At 39.1% G+C, this 16,893-nt stretch overlaps 1 protein-coding gene across 1 annotated transcript in view; it reads right to left on the reverse strand.

The window, feature by feature from the left end:
* The window catches only part of LOC137248419 (zinc finger protein 721-like), a 169,070-nt gene that overhangs the window by 93,132 nt on the left and 59,045 nt on the right, over positions 1-16,893 (reverse strand). The window contains exons 4-5 of the mRNA XM_067779357.1: positions 16,727-16,867; positions 16,372-16,662 (exon numbers count right to left, since the gene is read on the reverse strand). Of these exons, the coding sequence (XP_067635458.1) occupies positions 16,372-16,662; positions 16,727-16,867 (432 nt within the window). The remainder of the gene's footprint in view (positions 1-16,371; positions 16,663-16,726; positions 16,868-16,893) is intronic.

Consider the following 16,893-nt stretch of genomic DNA (forward strand, 5'->3'; position numbering starts at 1 on the left):
ACGTTCTACAGTGTCGATCACCAACCAAGTGGCCATCAACGAATCTAACAACAGCCTAAGTTTTTCTACAAAAATAGAGCGACTATTAAATATGCCAGAAACCGGAACACCAGGAGTTACCGGAGGAGCGGATGTCGTGCAAGATGGACAGTCAGTGAATTCGGGAGCTGGTGGTTCGAAGGCCTCAGGAAACGGACCAAGTGCAACTGCCGCCGGCACCGAACAGCTAGAGCGGGTGATGGAGATGATGGCGACACAAAACCAAGTTATGGCGCAGTACATGAACGCGGTTCGTGACCTGAGGACCGACGTTTCGCACCTCAGCAACCGTATGGGGGACTTAGAGGTTTCGGCTCAAGCGCTGAACCAGCAAGCCGCTAACGCATCCACTCCACAAGGGGGGAGAGATAGGGGCCAAAACAGGAATAATGCCGAAACTGCCACGGGTCAGGGCAGAAATGGGGAGCCTTCGCACCCACATTGGAGGAAGGTCGACCTAGACAAGTGGCACGTCAAGTTCGATGGGTCTGCTAAGGGGATAACCGTGGAAAGCTTTTTATTTAGAATAGAGAAGTTAAGGGCTCAGTATGACATCTCCTACAATCGTCTCTTCACTGATTTCCATTATCTCGTGACAGGCTCCGCTCTTAAGTGGTACTGGTAGGTTCTTGAGGATCATGCCGACGACCCTGCTTTTGGCTACTTCGAGCTCAAGGCAGAGCTGTTGGCCAACTTTAAAACCGCTGAGTCTGATTACGAGATAATCAGGGAAATCATGGAGAGGAAGCAGTCAGGTCAAGAGAGTTTTGATGATTTTTATGGCGAGGTCCACGACTTGACGTTCAGGCTAAAGCAGAAAATCCCGGAAAAGGAGCTGGTGGGCATCATTAAGGGGAATTTAAAGCCTTATTTGGCAAATTTAAAGTTCGCAGCAAAAATGGATACCTTGGCCGATCTAAAGGCGGAGTGTTGGCGTGCAGAACGCCTAATCAAGGAGAATAGGAGTAGGTCGGCAAGAACAGTGAACGAGTTGGTATTTCCCGTAGCACAAGTTGAGGCTTAAGTAGATGGGGGGAAGCTCGTCGAGGCACTCAAAAAGCCAGCCAAACCGAGACTCGGGTTTAATCAGTCACTTAATAGTAATAATTCCTGACCTTTTTCCACTGCTGGTGGTGTGTCTGTTGGAACTAACTCCACGACAGGTTCCAAACCCACTGTTAACTCCTTCTGTACGTCTCCATTCCACTTAATGTTATGTGTTACGTGTGGTATGCCTGTGAACTACTTTGTCATGAATCCGTCGGAGGCGTTGAAAGAAAATAGGTGTAAGTCTCGTTTTCACAGTATGGTTTGTTTTGCTTGTGGTAGTGCCACGTCTTTTTGTGTTTTTAAGCCCGGGAAGGGAAACTCCACACTGGCGGAGATTTCCGGGACCTCCAGCCAGGAACAGGCGTAACCGGAAACCAACCGGAATACAGGGTTTTGAAAAGGGATAGAACCGTTCGTGGTACAGAGGAAGTAGGATCTAGAGTGAAAACCGATTTAAAAAGTTTGCACCAAAGGAAAATTGATTATGAAGCAGCACGTAGGAGAATTTTTTGTGAGGAAATAATACTAGAGAAAAAGAAACGAAATTTTGAGAAAATAAGAAAGATGAGAGAAAAGGCAAAAAGAATTAAGAGGATTTTTAATAAAATTATCTCAACGATAGTAACGGTTAAGGGAGACAATAGGATCTTTGCCCAGACAACCATTGGTGGCCGGGACGCGGTAGCTCTTTTGGATTCGGGGGCGGGGGCTAGCTGTTTAGGAAAAATTTGTCAAAGACTATTAGAGGGCAAAGAAAACTTAATACTCCCGATAAGTGGGCAAAACATTCGTACCGCGAACGGTGGAGAAACGCCAGTTGTGGGAGTAATCACCCTTCCCGTGCATTGGGATGGAATGTGTAAGGAATTGGAGTTTTTGATTGTCCCGGGGTTGCAACAGGAAGTGTATCTTGGTATAGACTTTTGGCAGGTGTTTGACTTGAACGTGGTGAGTAGGGGAGCTATGTTGCATTCGGGACAGGTTGCCGTTGCAGAACTCGTGCCCGCCGAAGGGGACTTGTCCTTTGATGCCGTGCAGCATACGTTGACGCTGGAAGAGAGTAAAGCGTTGGAAAAGGTGAAAGCGAAGTTTCCATCCTTTGCGGTGTTAGGATTAGGGCGTACAGATGTAGAGGAACACATCATTGAGGTCGTTAATGAAAACTTACCCGTTAAGCAGAGACATTACCCGATCTCGCCGGCGATACGGAAGCTTGTGTACCAGGAATTAGACAGAATGATAGATATGGGAGTGATAGAAGAGAGTAATAGTAGTTGGAGTTCTCCCGTATGGTTAGTAATTAAAGGAACAAAAAATAGGCTCTGTCTAGATGCGAGAAAAGTTAATGAACGCACGGTGAAGGACGCATACCCTCCTCCCCACATCGACGGGATTCTTAGCCGTTTGCAAAACACACGTTTTATTTCCGCGATAGATCTTAAAGATGCATTTTGGCAAATACCGCTGGAGCAAAAGTCCAGGGAAAAGACCGCTTTTACTGTGCCAGGAAGACCCCTTTACCATTTTACTGTGATGCCCTTCGGTCTTTGTAATGCTGCACAAAGAATGTGCAGATTAATGGACAAAGTTATACCCACTTCTTTACGTGAATGTGTTTTTGTGTATTTAGACGATTTGTTAGTGTGTTCTGAGGATTTCTTGTCTCATTTGTCTTTGTTAGAAAAGGTCGCTCGGTGTTTGCGAGAAGCAAAACTAACAATTAATGTCGAGAAAAGCAAGTTTTGCTATAAGGAGGTCCGATACCTAGGATATGTAGTTGGAGACGGATGCATTCGTACTGATGCCAACAAAGTAGCAGCGGTGAGGGACTTTCCGGAAACGCCGAAGCAATTACGACGGTTCCTCGGGATGTCCGGCTGGTACCGAAGATTTATCCAGGACTATGCGACAATCGCAGCGCCGCTACACGACTGCCTCCAAAAGGACAAGATTAAGCGATTTACAATGACCGAAGACGCACAAAAGTCCTTTACCCGACTAAAACAACGCCTGATTACTGCCCCTGTACTGACGCATCCCGACTTTTCTAAACATTTCTACATCCAATGTGACGCGTCGACGGACGGAGTGGGTGGGGGTTTGTTTCAATTAGACGAGGACGGAAACGAACGACCCATAGCATAAGTTTCAGCTAAGCTCAATAAAGCTCAAAAGAATTATAGCATCATCGAACTTGAGTGTTATGCTGCTATCGTTAGTGTAAAACGATTCAGACCCTACGTAGAAGGACTTCCGTTCACCATAATTACTGACCATGCCAGCCTTAAGTGGCTGATGAACCAAAAGGACTTATCAGACAGATTGGCACGATGGAGCCTAACACTTCAAGGGTATGACTTCGACATCCAACACCGGAAAGGTTCGCAAAATGTAGTGCCCGACACCTTGTCGAGGATGAATATGGAGGAACTAAGCTTGGGTGAAAGGAATGTCGAAGTCTGCCTGGACTCACCTTGCTTTAAATCGGACGAATACTTAGAACTTATAAAGATTGTTGACGGAAATAAAGACAGACTACCTGACCTGTGTACCTCGGATGGTTACGTTTATCGACGAACGCAATTTGACCGGGGAGCCGGACTCCAATCGGACCAGACGTGGAAACTCTGGGTTCCGTCGGGATTGAGAGCGGGGTTAGTGGAACGCGCCCACAGTTCGCCATCTGTTGGCCACGGAGGTATCCACAAAACCCAGCACGAATCCGCGAGAAATACTACTGGCCAGGGATGATGACTGATGTACAAAAATTTGTTAAAGAATGTGATATTTGTAAGGGGAATAAAAATCTTAATAATTTTCATAAGCCAATGATGGGAAAACAGCACATCACCGAACGGCCGTTTCAACGTGTGTTTATAGATTTTATGGGTCCATACCCACGTATTTGTGATGGCAATGTTTATGTGTTTGTATGTCTTAATCACTTTTCAAAATTTGTGTTTCTGAAACCAATGAAAAAGGCGACTTCCGCGGAAGTAATAAAGTTTTTAGAGCGCGACGTCTTTCATGTCTTTGGTGTCCCTGAATACCTCCACTCGGATAATGGGAAGTAATTTGTTTCTGAGTTATTTTCGAAGTTCTTGGAAAAATACGGAACAAAGCATCTAAGGACAGCATTTTATTCACCACAGGGCAACGCCGCCGAAAGAGTTAATAGATCAGTTCTTCAGATAATTAGGTCCTTCATAAATGATAATCAGCGTAATTGGGACAAATGCATCAGCGATGCAGCGTTTGCTCTCCGTAGTGCGGTGCATTCATCCATCAACTGTTCTCCTTACTATGCAATATTCGGCATGCCGATGATGCAACACGCGGCGTCTTACGAAATTTGTCGAAAACTTCATTCCGTGAAAAATGTAGATTTCCAAGTGGAGGCAGGGACAGATCGATTGCAACATATTCGCGAAAAGATCATGAATGAATTAAAATTAGCGCATGAAAGAAGTCAGAAAGTTTATAATACAAGGAGTGAGGACATAAGGTTTCAGATAGGACAAGTGGTATACCGCCGAAATTTCAAGCAAAGCTCTCAAATTGACCATTACAACGCGAAACTTGCCCCAAAACAAGTCAAGTGCGTAGTGTTACAAGCGATAGGGAACTCCATGTACGAGCTTGGTGATTCCAGTGGCAAGAAAATCGGCGTATACCACGCTAAAAATATGTTTGCTGTTTAGATAAATGTTTAGTGCATGTTGGGATGTTCGTTACTATGTATGTAGGTTTGTTGTGATTAATGTTATCTGTACCTTTTTGGACGAACTACACCAGTAGGAATCAATAGTACCTAACCACAATGTAATTATTTAGGCAATTTGTTTATTGATGTAGATGTAGGTACATATTCACTTGACAATCCCTTAATCACTTTTTTTTTGCTTGATTTATTTTCAGTTGTTTATTTATTCTTTTTTTTTTTTTTGGTTTTTTTTATTAACTTTGACCGACTTTCTTACTGCATTATTCTCTTTAGTTTAGTTATAGTTAGAAACCTGTGATATAGATTTGGGCTTTTATCTGGGATATACATATTTACTGAACTAGTCTGTGATATAGCACGTAGTGGTAAACCGAAATAATTTAAGTGCATGATGTACACGTAGCTACTTTCGAAATTTTATGGGCAACGCTAAGGCAACCAGATTAGGTAAAATGATGAAGCCCGGCTTTGGGGCATGGGTCGAAGCCACACGTTTGGTTAGGAAAATAGGCTACAGGCTGTATTTATAATTTTTTTACGCACACGTTCCAAGTTGCAGGCAACCTCGACGACTGCGAGCCTGTAACGGCAGCCTGTTTTAGTGGATGCAACATAAATTTATCAGAGCCCTAGGAAACACGTCAAACCAAATCGCCCCATCGTCGAACATATAAAGCAACATCGAACAGTCAAACCAGTTGCCAATACCTAGTGCACAACCATGTCAAACCCTACTTCGTGTGTGTGAATGTATGTATGCATAGAAAGTTTTTCCCTTGTGAAAGCGTGAATAGCTTGTAGGTGTCAGTTTTAGTGGCTGTGTAGGCATGTATGTATCTGTGAATAACGTTTAGTGGCAAGAATGTATAGGTGATTCCTTCGGGTGATCAGTGAAAAACGGGCGAGGGAAACCTGCCGTTCTACTTTGGCGATGGCTGCGCTTAATAGCCGAAATAAAATATAAATTAATGATCGAAGTGTCCAAGACCGAAAAGGACGTCTTACATATAACCAGTGCGTGAAAAAAAAAATATTAAAAAGTTTTTTTATAAAGTGGACTTGTACAAATAGTCAAATTTTTTTTTGTACTGCAAGTGACCGCTAGTTTACGGAACTGGCCACCGGTATACTCAAAACGGATCTGCAACAAGCTTTAAGGTAATTAAAAAGTACAGTTTGTTTAAATCAATTGAAATATAAAAATTTTATAAAACATAAAAGTTAATAAAATCTACAATTAAATTACCCTAAAATTTAATAAAGATATAAAATTAAATTAAATCTAAAATATACTAAAACTTAAAATGTTAATAAAACCCAAAATTCAGTAAAAAGCGAAAATGTGATAAAAGCTAAAATTAAGTAAAACCTAACGTTGAATAAAATCAAAAAAAAAATTAATAAAATTCTAAATTTAATAAAAACATAAAAATAAATAAATCCTAACAATTCCACGTTTGGGGTCCGACGTTATTTTTGCACTAAACTTTCGGTGCATGTTTGGTCTTTTGATTTTTTCTTCATACATTTTTTTTACACAAATCGTTTGTGAACTCCACCCGATAAATTTGATTTTTGAGATACCCTTCTCTTACTTTTGGCGAGTTTTGAATTAGATTTCTACTTGTTAGTTGCACCAACTTCAAGGCCTTGTAGCTTACCACAGCTCAAAGCAAGAAAAAAAAATATAAGCGTTAAGGAACAAACCAACGAATTAATTGAAAGTAGGTTTTAAATCGCAGTTTATATAAATATACATGTAATAATAATTAGTAATAATTATTGTTTAAAGTTGTTTATTGATTAAATATTCAATGTTCGATGAATTCAATAAATTACAATTAATAGTTTGGTAGTGAAAATTAGATAATTAACTTGGATTTGAAAATATTCAACTTAATAGTTCAACTTAAATAACACGACTTGTACTACTTAACGACCGACGGTTCTCTCTTCGACTTTCAACTTCAACGACTGGATAACGACTTGACTTCTTGATTTCAATGACACCAATAACTGGAGTGCATGGCTATTATCCGAGTATTGCAGGGCTGCCACCCTTTTACACCCGGCCATCCTGATCATCATCTGTCTCAGATGATAAATCACCAACATCGTCTTGGTACTTCCATGGTTTTATGTTATTTGCACTTGTGGACGTGTGTTTTGAAATCTGCAACTTTTTCTACATCATATCTGCCATTTTGTTTCACGTTGATAATTTTGTATGGGCCGATGTACTTATTGCTGAGCTTTTTTCCAGCTACAAATTGGGTCTTCTTAATTGCTACGAGATCAAGTTTTTTATACCCAGCATGAGGTTTGCGTTTTTTGTCATAGCTCTTTTTATACTGTGCTTGTGCTTTTGCTATGGTCTCTTTCGCGTTTACTCTGACCTTTTGTCGTTCATCTGAAAATAAAGTTAAGATTTCTTCTTCAATCGCTCTTACCAAATCTGGCTGTGCCCGCTACGCATTTTTACTCCGAACAAAACTTCGAACGGCGTGAATTTAGTTGATGCGTGGACATGCGCATTAATCGCTTTCTGTACCTGTCCTATATACTTGTACCATTTGCTTGGTTCGGTTGATGATAACTTTGCCAAAACCGATATGATGACTCGGTTTACTCGTTCAATTTGGCCATTGCCTCTTGGAACACCTACAGTCGTTTCGACATGCTCAACATTATGTGTGCTGCAGAACTCTTTAAATGCCTTCGAAGTGAAAGCTGAACCCTTATCGCTAACGATCCTTTGTGGGTTGCCGAATATCTCCACCCATGTTGTCAGGTGTTTTACAACATCCGCTGCATCTGTCGACTTTGTTGCAAATAACCAAATGAATTTACTAAAACCATCCACTATTGCAAAAATGTATTTGTAGCACTTTGTTGTGGCGTCTAACGGCCCTAGATGGTCGACGTGTATAGTACATAGTGGTGCATCACCCTTGTTTATCACATGAAGGAAGTCATCTTGTTTCCCTATTTTCCGATTATGTAATATGCACTCAATACAGTTGGAAATGTGTTGCTTAACCTTCTGCTCCAAATGCGGTATAAAGTAGTCTTTTTGAATTGCGTGCATAGTTTTTTGCACACCCATATGCCCGATATTATGCGCCTTTTCTACGATTTCCTTCTCCATTCTTTTTGGCACTGCTAAAACATCATTTCCATTCAACTGTTTATAAATTAACCCATCTTTTATAACAAAATCTCCGTATGCGTTTTTCGTAAGAATTTCGGCTACTGCTTTTAAATGTTCGTCACTTTGTTGCGCTCGCAACAGCCTTGCTCTAATCTCTGATGAGATAAAATAAACTGAATAGCGACTTAGTGAGTCCACATGATTCATTCTACTGCCAAAACGGTGTTCAGTTTTAAAATTGGAATCATGCAGTTTTTCGGGTCCAATTTTAAACTCTGCGTCTTGCTTCAATAGCTGAGTTAATGGTTTTGCCATCAACACATAATCATGCACGAACTTTCGAAAGTACCCTGTCAACCCCATAAAAGCTTGGACACTTTTGATATTATTTGGTGTAGGAAAGTTTTTAACTGCTTTCAATTTCTCATGACCAGGCGATACTTTGCCATCTTGTATAATGTGCCCTAGAAAATTTATGCGACTCTGTAAGAATTGGAATTTTGACCACTTTATTTCTAGTCCATACAACTGCGCGCATTCAAGAACCTTTTGTACATTCGATAGGCACGATTCCGCACATTGCCCGAATACAACTATATCATCAACGTACAGCTCCATTATACCTTCGTTACGTAAGTTCTGAAATATTATGTTGAGATATCGTACGAAAACCGCAGGCGAATTGCAAAAGCCGAAAGGTGCTTTATTAAATTCAAAAACGCCCTGCCTGGTGATAAAAGCGGTATACTTTTTACTTGCCTCCTCAACTGGCACATGAAAAAAACCGTTCTTCAAGTCCATAACCGTGAAAAACTTGGCACTTTGCATTTTCTCTAAAACATCTTCTACAATGGGCACTGGAAAACGATCTTTTAAAACTAGGCGATTAAGCTTTCTATAGTCGATGCACATCCTGAATGTGCCATCCTTCTTCTTTGCCAGCACCACTTTACTGACAACGTCAGACGTAGACTCACGAATTACACCTTCTCGTAGCCAGTCTTCAACTTGTTTTTTTACAACTGCGTTCTCCACTGCTGATAACCGGCTTGGATTTTCTCTAATGCAAATTTGCTCGCTACTAGGAACTATTTTCAGCTGGACAGGACATTCTATTTTGTGATTTTTTGGTGTATAATTTCGAATCATTTGATCAACAGTTGTTCTATATTTAGGTGGAACATCGATTTCATCCAACCCAATAACATTAAAAACTGCTGCTGTATTAACCACTGCTGTCTTCTCGGTGAATGTGTACCCATTCGTACACAGAGTTAAAGTAAACTTTTCGATGAAATCAAAACCTATAAGCACATTGAACATCAAATTGTTGTCATCTACAACCAAAATATTATGTTCTGTTTTTAAATCGTCTACTTCAATCATGGCTGTAAACATACCGCGAACACTTGTATTTTTGTTGCCTAAACCGAACAACTTCATGTCGCTTGATTTTAAAAAATAGTCGGCAAACATATTTTTATAAGTACTAAAGTTCATAAGCGTAACTTCTGCTCCAGTATCAACAAGACAATCCAACTCGTTCCCACCTATTTTCATTTGCTTGAGTCTCTTGGAAATAAGGTTGACGTTTTGCTTTGTGCAGTTTTTCGCAATGTGACCACTTCCATTGCATTTGAAACATTTCGTTTCTTCTTTACATTCTGGTCTCATATGTTTTGTAGATCCGCAATTGTAGCAGCGCTGCTTGCGCTCACTACTTTTGTGTATATCTCCAACTTGTTCGCTGTTTTTGCGCGCTGTGGCTGTTGTTGAAAAAGCTCTTTCGCTGCTCTGTTTGCTGCTGTTCGTAGTTTCGATAATTTCATATTGTTCCATAAGCTCTTTATAGGTTTTCGCATTAAACAGAAGGCATTTCAACTCGTTTCGAAGTTTTAACCCTTCGACAATATATCGGATGATTGACGTTTGGTCCACGTTGCCTATGGCAGCAAGCTTTCGCATATGTAAAACATATTCGTGCATACTCTCGGAATCTTTCTTTTTCCTACCTCTTAATTGCTGATGGATCTCAGCGCTGCTTAAATGTTTATCAAATTCTGCTATAAGCGCCTCGCGTAGAGTGTTATAATTTGCTATCGCAACTGTCTCTAGGAAGAGTTTCGCTGTGCCCTTCATTTTGTTTCGTGCGTTTACATACTTTTGTTTTTCGTTTAACTCATTTGCTTCTGCATTTTCTTCGAAATTCTGTAGCCACAATTTTACTGGCATACTAATTCCATCGTAGTCCGGCACGATTTTGGAAAAGCTCTCGATTGAAATGGAACTTTTTGCATTGCTGCAGAGCTTTTCTGTTAATAAACGTAAAAGTTCGGCATTTCCATTATCTTTTTCTGTATCAACTGCGGTTGAATCGTTATTAGGCATTTTGCTATTATTGATGTTTTTTTGGTCTAAGTTATTTTCACTTTCGCTTTCTATTAGGACTTCTTGAGGTACTTCGTTATTAATAGTAATTAGACCACCTTTTTCTTCTTCGGTTTCACTCTCTGTTAAATTTGCACCACCTATTTCTGATATTATTCCCTTTCCAGATCTTAGTAGCATCATACGATACTGGACATTTTAAACTGTTATCTTTCTTTTGTATTAGTTCCGTTATGCGAAAAATTATTTTAATTGTGTGTAGGTTGAGCCCCCATGTAATAATAATTAGTAATAATTATTATTTAAAGTTGTTTATTGATTAAATATTCAATGTTCGATGAATTCAATAAATTACAATTAATAATTTGGTAGTGAAAATTAGATAATTAACTTGGATTTGAAAATATTCAACTTAATAGTTCAACTTAAATGACACGACTTGTACTACTTAACGACCGACGGTTCTCTCTTCGACTTTCAACTTCAACGACTGGATAACGACTTGACTTCTTGATTTCAATGACACCAATAACTGGAGTGCATGGCTATTATCCGAGTATTGCAGGGCTGCCACCCTTTTACATACATGTATGCATATCTATACATATATATATAAACGCATTTTGTAAAACACAGAAGGCTCAATCTACTGGGCAAATATTTATAATTTGTTATCACGATCTACTTCACTACTATTTACTTAGTTAATCACTTACAATTTATTATTTAAATGGTTCCGGAACCAAGTTAAATACATGTATTTTTTTTGACCCCGTATTTGGGCTACTGCGTTTCAGCCCATGACCGCGTGACTAAAAGCGGAAGCTCATCCAAAGTAGCTCCTCTCTATAATTCATCTCGTTAGGCATTGGAAGGCAGATCTCTTTAATATCTGTCCTTATCCATCGTTAGGTAAATACATAGGTGTTTTATTGTAACTTTTCAGCACGGCTCTCCGAGATGCGGCGCCTCATCGAGGGATAAAGCGGTAAGTGCAAGACAACAATACACCACGTTTACCTATTTAGTACACGGGTTTTTTTTTTGCGTGCATATGTATATTCTTTTGCTTTGGTTTGCTATTTTTTTTTTTTTGCAACTGCTTGGGAAAGGGAGAGGAATTAGGTTGGATTGGGAGAAGCCTACAGCAGCGGCCGTGGTTATAGAACCACGTAAATGAACGGGCGATAAGAATCGCGAATATTAATATTCCTTTATATAATTCTTTTTACACAATTCTTTTGCGGTTATCTTTATATTTCTAGCTTGAAATTTATTGTTAACGTAGCAGTTTTTCTTTGAAGTAAGGCACATATTACAGATAGATTTGGTAACTGTTAGCCTTTTTAAGCAGTAGAAGTAAAAAACACGTTGTTGCAGATGAACGGTTCACAATTTATTAAAAGTATGTAATAATCCATATAGTTATACATACCATGAATCGTATGATCAAAGAATGAACATGTAAAGCAAATTAACAATTGAAGAGAGTAGTGAACCAGGGTTGCATTATAGTGTATATAATCTAACAAACTCCACCTCAACCATGATTCACATAATTCTTAAATTTAACGTACATGATTTCTTGTAAATAAATTTATACAAAACATATTATGTTTGACTTTACTTAAAAATTTAGTAAAGCCATCAGCTACATTATCTGTTGTGGAGACATATTCAATATTTATTTCATTTAAGTTACATTTGTCTCTTATAAAGTGATATCTATATCATCAAGTAACTTTGTGATGTATGACTTCTGGTGAACTCTTATGTTACCAAAACTGCCATCTCTTTCGATCTGCATTCCAAGATAATGCTGTATGGGACCTTTGTCAACTACTTGTATACTTTCGTTCAACTTATTTAGAAAATCAGCAATTAAATCCTTTGAGTTACATGCGACTATAAAGTCGTCAACATAAACGCCAATTAAGCTGATTTCATTAGATTCTATTTTATAAAAAACGCAACAATCGGATTTAGAACGGTTAAAACCCATTTTCAATAATATTTCATTAATCTTGTCTGACCAATCCCTACCAGCTTGCTTCAAGCCATATATTGACTTCTTCAAGCGACAAACGCTTTGTGGTCTTTCGGGATCTTCAAACATTTCTGGTTGTCGCATAAAGATTTCTTCCTTCAACTCTCCGTTAAGATAAGCTGCGGCTACGTCGAAATGATGTACCAGAAGCCTATGTTTAACTGAGAGTGCCAATATTAGACGAATAGTTGCATGTCTTACAACGGGTGAGTAAGTATCGAAATAGTCGATGTTCTCTCTTTGAGAACAACCTTGCGCGACGAGTCGAGCCTTGTATTTTTCAACACTTCCATCAGTTCGTCTCTTTGTAGAAAACACCCATTTACAACCTATAATATTTTGCTGTGGTGGATCTACTAGATCCCATGTACCATTATCAGCTAATGTCAACATTTCTGTTTCCATAGCATTTTTCCAATGCACAGCTTCTTCGCAGCTCAAAGCTTCTTTAACGGTGATTGGGTCGCACTTCACACATTCGATTGCATTCAGAACATTGGTAGCCGGATCAAGAGCATAAATTCTACGTGGTCTACCTACAGTACCATTTCTGAGAATTTTTGGCCTTCCCCTTTTGATTCTCCCTTGATCATTCACGATTTTTTCTGCTTCAGAATCGCTACCAATATTCTCACCAACGTCTTCTCTTTGATTTTTCGACCTACTTTCTTCAGTACTTATATTATCGTTCTCACCTGAGATACCTACATCTTGCTCACAAAGTAAAGGTAAAATGTCATTTTGCCCTTGCCCGCTACTTTCGTCTGATTGAGCGCTACCACTTGTTTTTGTATTTTCAAAAAATATAGCATCTCTTGCTACGCTAATAGACTTAGTGTGACAATTATAAAATCTGTATGCCTTGGACTCTCTCGCATACCCAACGAACTTCACCATGTCACCTCTTCGCTCAAATTTAGATTTCCCAAGCTTTTTGTCTAATATAACGGCGTCACAGCCGAATACCTTCATTTCACCAACATATGGCTTTCGCCCCACCCATCGCTCAAATGGAGTATTACTCTTTAAACTCTTAGACGGCGATCGGTTACGAATATAAGTGGCCGTATTGATTGCCTCAGACCACAAACTGTGCGGTAATTGTGATTGTTCCAACAGACAACGCGCCATCTCAACGACAGTTCTGTTGAAGCGTTCTGCTACGCCGTTTTGCTCCGGCGTATACGGTATAGTTGTTTGGTGAGTAATGCCCTTCATACTCAAATATGCTTTTACTTCTTTATTAACATATTCCCTGCCGTTATCACTTCTTAGAATTTTTAAGCGTTTACCGGTTTGATTTTCAGCTCTAGCCACGAAATCTTTCAAACATTCAAGTGATTCAAATTTCTGCTTTAGAAAATAAATATGCGCATATCTAGTGTAGTCGTCTATGAAAGACATAAAATAAAGGGAGCCACTTTCTGACCTAACTCTCATCGGACCACATAAGTCCGGGTGAACAATTTCTAATGGCTGATTTGACAAAATTCTCTTGTAGCTAGAGAAGCTGTTTTTCTTAATTTTACACAGGGCACAAACACTACAATCAAAACATTCTACTTTGCCTAGCTTCTCTTCGCTCTTCAGCATATTTTCATTAAAAAGTTTAACTAAGTCTCCACAATTTAAGTGACCAAAGCGTTGATGCCATAGCTTAATTTTTTCGCATGACTTCTCACTATTTACATTCATTGCGACATTTTCATTTTTCTTATACACTGATGCTACATAAATATTATTTTTCAAATGTGCATTAAATAAAATATAATTAGTTTTATTCTTAACAATGGCTTTGTCATTCAAAAACAACACTTTGTTACCCCTCTCAACTATTTTTGCAACAGACAAAAAATTAGAGTTTAATTGTGGAACATAAAATACATCTATTAACGTAATGTCAGAAAATTCTGATTTTAATTTTACATTACCAATAGCATGAACTTTTACTTTGTCGCCGGTGGCTAACATAACCTCATCATCGCATTCACTTAGTTCAGTAAATAAATGTTTCTCACAACACATGTGACTAGATGCACCACTGTCCAGTATGAATTGACCTGTTTTGTTGTTGCTCGCACTGCTTATTCCCAAAACCGCATTACTTACTTGCTCGTTTCGCTTCCTCTTGCTTTTGCATTGGGTACTTATATGCCCTTTTACACCGCATGTGTAACACCTGCGTCTCTCATGACGTTTATTCGACTTACTCCTGGTTGAATTTACAGACAGCACACGTTCAGCTTCTAAGTTATTTCCAGAAGCGATATTTGACATTCGGCGATGCTCTTCTTCTAACAATTTACATTTCAGCTGCACTAAAGACGGAAGAACATCTCTAGACTCAATGGCGACTACGAAATTTTCCATTTCATCCGGCAAAGCACAAAGCAACAATATGGACAAAAGATCATCTGGTATAGATAATTGAAGCTCACGAAGGCTTTCAACTATCATACAAAATTTATTAATTTGCGTGGAAAATTTCTCGCTGCGTTGAATTTGAAAACGAACCAAGCTCTTGAATAAAGACACTTTTCTTGCAGGGCCGCGCGCGTTATATATTTCGTCCAACTTCTCCCAAGCCGTTTTGGACAATGCACACCCCTTAATATGCAAGAGTTCTGAGCTTTTCACATTTAACGTAATCAAGGCCAATGCCTTTTTATCAGCCTTACTGAAAACAGCCTTTTCAGCGGCACTCCATTCTTCTAGACACGTAGTCTCAACAGGATACCAGCAATCAAGCGTTATTAATAAGCTTTTCATCTGGACACACCAGGATGAATAGTTTTCTCCGTCAAGTTTTTCGATATTTATGCCGTTCATTTTTGATTCACAAAGAATTCACTATTAATTTTTTTGCAACAAACGTTTAACAACTTTTTATTTTTTATAAAAAAATTTTACAGTTTCTAATTGACAAAGCCTGGGCCCATAACCCTGTTAGCCTTTTTAAGCAGTAGAAGTAAAAAACACGTTGTTGCAGATGAACGGTTCACAATTTATTAAAAGTATGTAATAATCCATATAGTTATACATACCATGAATCGTATGATCAAAGAATGAACATGTAAAGCAAATTAACAATTGAAGAGAGTAGTGAACCAGGGTTGCATTATAGTGTATATAATCTAACAGTAACAATTGGCGAAAAGTTAGAAAATACCTCTTAGCTAGTTTAAGCATAAACTTGAAATTTGAGTTGAATTCTTCGTTATATAATTGTTAGAGGTTTAGGCACATAGGCTTAAGAACCATTAAATTGCTTTTTGTTGGATTTGTTTATTATCTGAAATATACATTAAGAAATACGTTTATAACGTTCAAAAAAAAAACAAACAATCGATTTGGATTATTTCTATTCTTCGGTATTTTCTTTGGGTTAAAGGGTTGAAATACCACTATGAGTAGATAGGATTCCACTTTTGTTTGGTGTAGGCGTTGCGCAGGTGCGGAAGAGGGGCGTGGGTATGTCGACTGACATGGACAAATTTGAGGGTAATTAGGGACTTTTTAGACATTTGACGGACGGACTATTGTCAGGCAAAGGGGGCTTCGCTCGGGATAAGGAGTCATAGCGAAGCCCCAGGCTACATTCCATATGTAGAAGGGGGAGGGTAGACTCCACCTGACCTGGACGGGCCTTCACTTTCCTATCACCTTGTCAATTTCTCACCCTATCTCTATATGTACACACAGGCGTGAATCCCTCTTTTTTTGTTTACGGGTACTGTAGGCGAGGGCGGTGGAAAAAACCCCCCAACCGACGAGCTAGCCAGGGCTCGCAAGCATGCCTGCTTGCCACCGTCCCTTACCTTAAGAACAGGCAGTAACGTAGCAGTTGCGATACAAAAAATTGTTTTCGATCACGGATCATATAACACGATACCGGCCCTGGACTCCGCGCTTTACGGAGAAATTAACCTTAATATAAGATCACATTTACGGGGTTTATGAATGCCATTTTACCTATTTACTTTCATTTTAGCCTCTTCTTCCTTTAAAGCTGCCATATTTCGCTCACTCGTCTCTGGATCTTCGTCTGTATGCGTAGTTGAGTGTAACCGTAGCTCCGAAACAAAACGAAAAGCTAAGGGACAAAACTTACATCTATGTACATTATCACCCAGATGTACACCACGTAAATGCGATTTCAGTAAATTTTTCGTCGTAAAGCACCGTTCGCAATATTTGCATTTATATGGTTTTTCACCGGTATGAGTACGCATATGCTGCCTTAGGTACTCAGCTTCTGGAAATCTGTTTAACATAGGCAGAAAATAAAGCTAGAAAAAATTTGATGGGGATTTTTATAATAACTTACCGCTTTTCACAAAAATCACATTTATGGGGCTTTTCGCCGCTATGACTTCTTTCATGTCTATTTAAATGCCATGTTGATTTAAAAGGTTTGCCACAAATATCGCACGGGTATTGGCAGTTCTTGCTACGTATGTTTTTGTATCTGAAAAAAAAAAAACACACGTAATC

This window comes from Eurosta solidaginis, chromosome 4, assembly GCF_040869045.1.
Source record: "Eurosta solidaginis isolate ZX-2024a chromosome 4, ASM4086904v1, whole genome shotgun sequence".
NCBI lineage: Eukaryota > Metazoa > Arthropoda > Insecta > Diptera > Tephritidae > Eurosta > Eurosta solidaginis.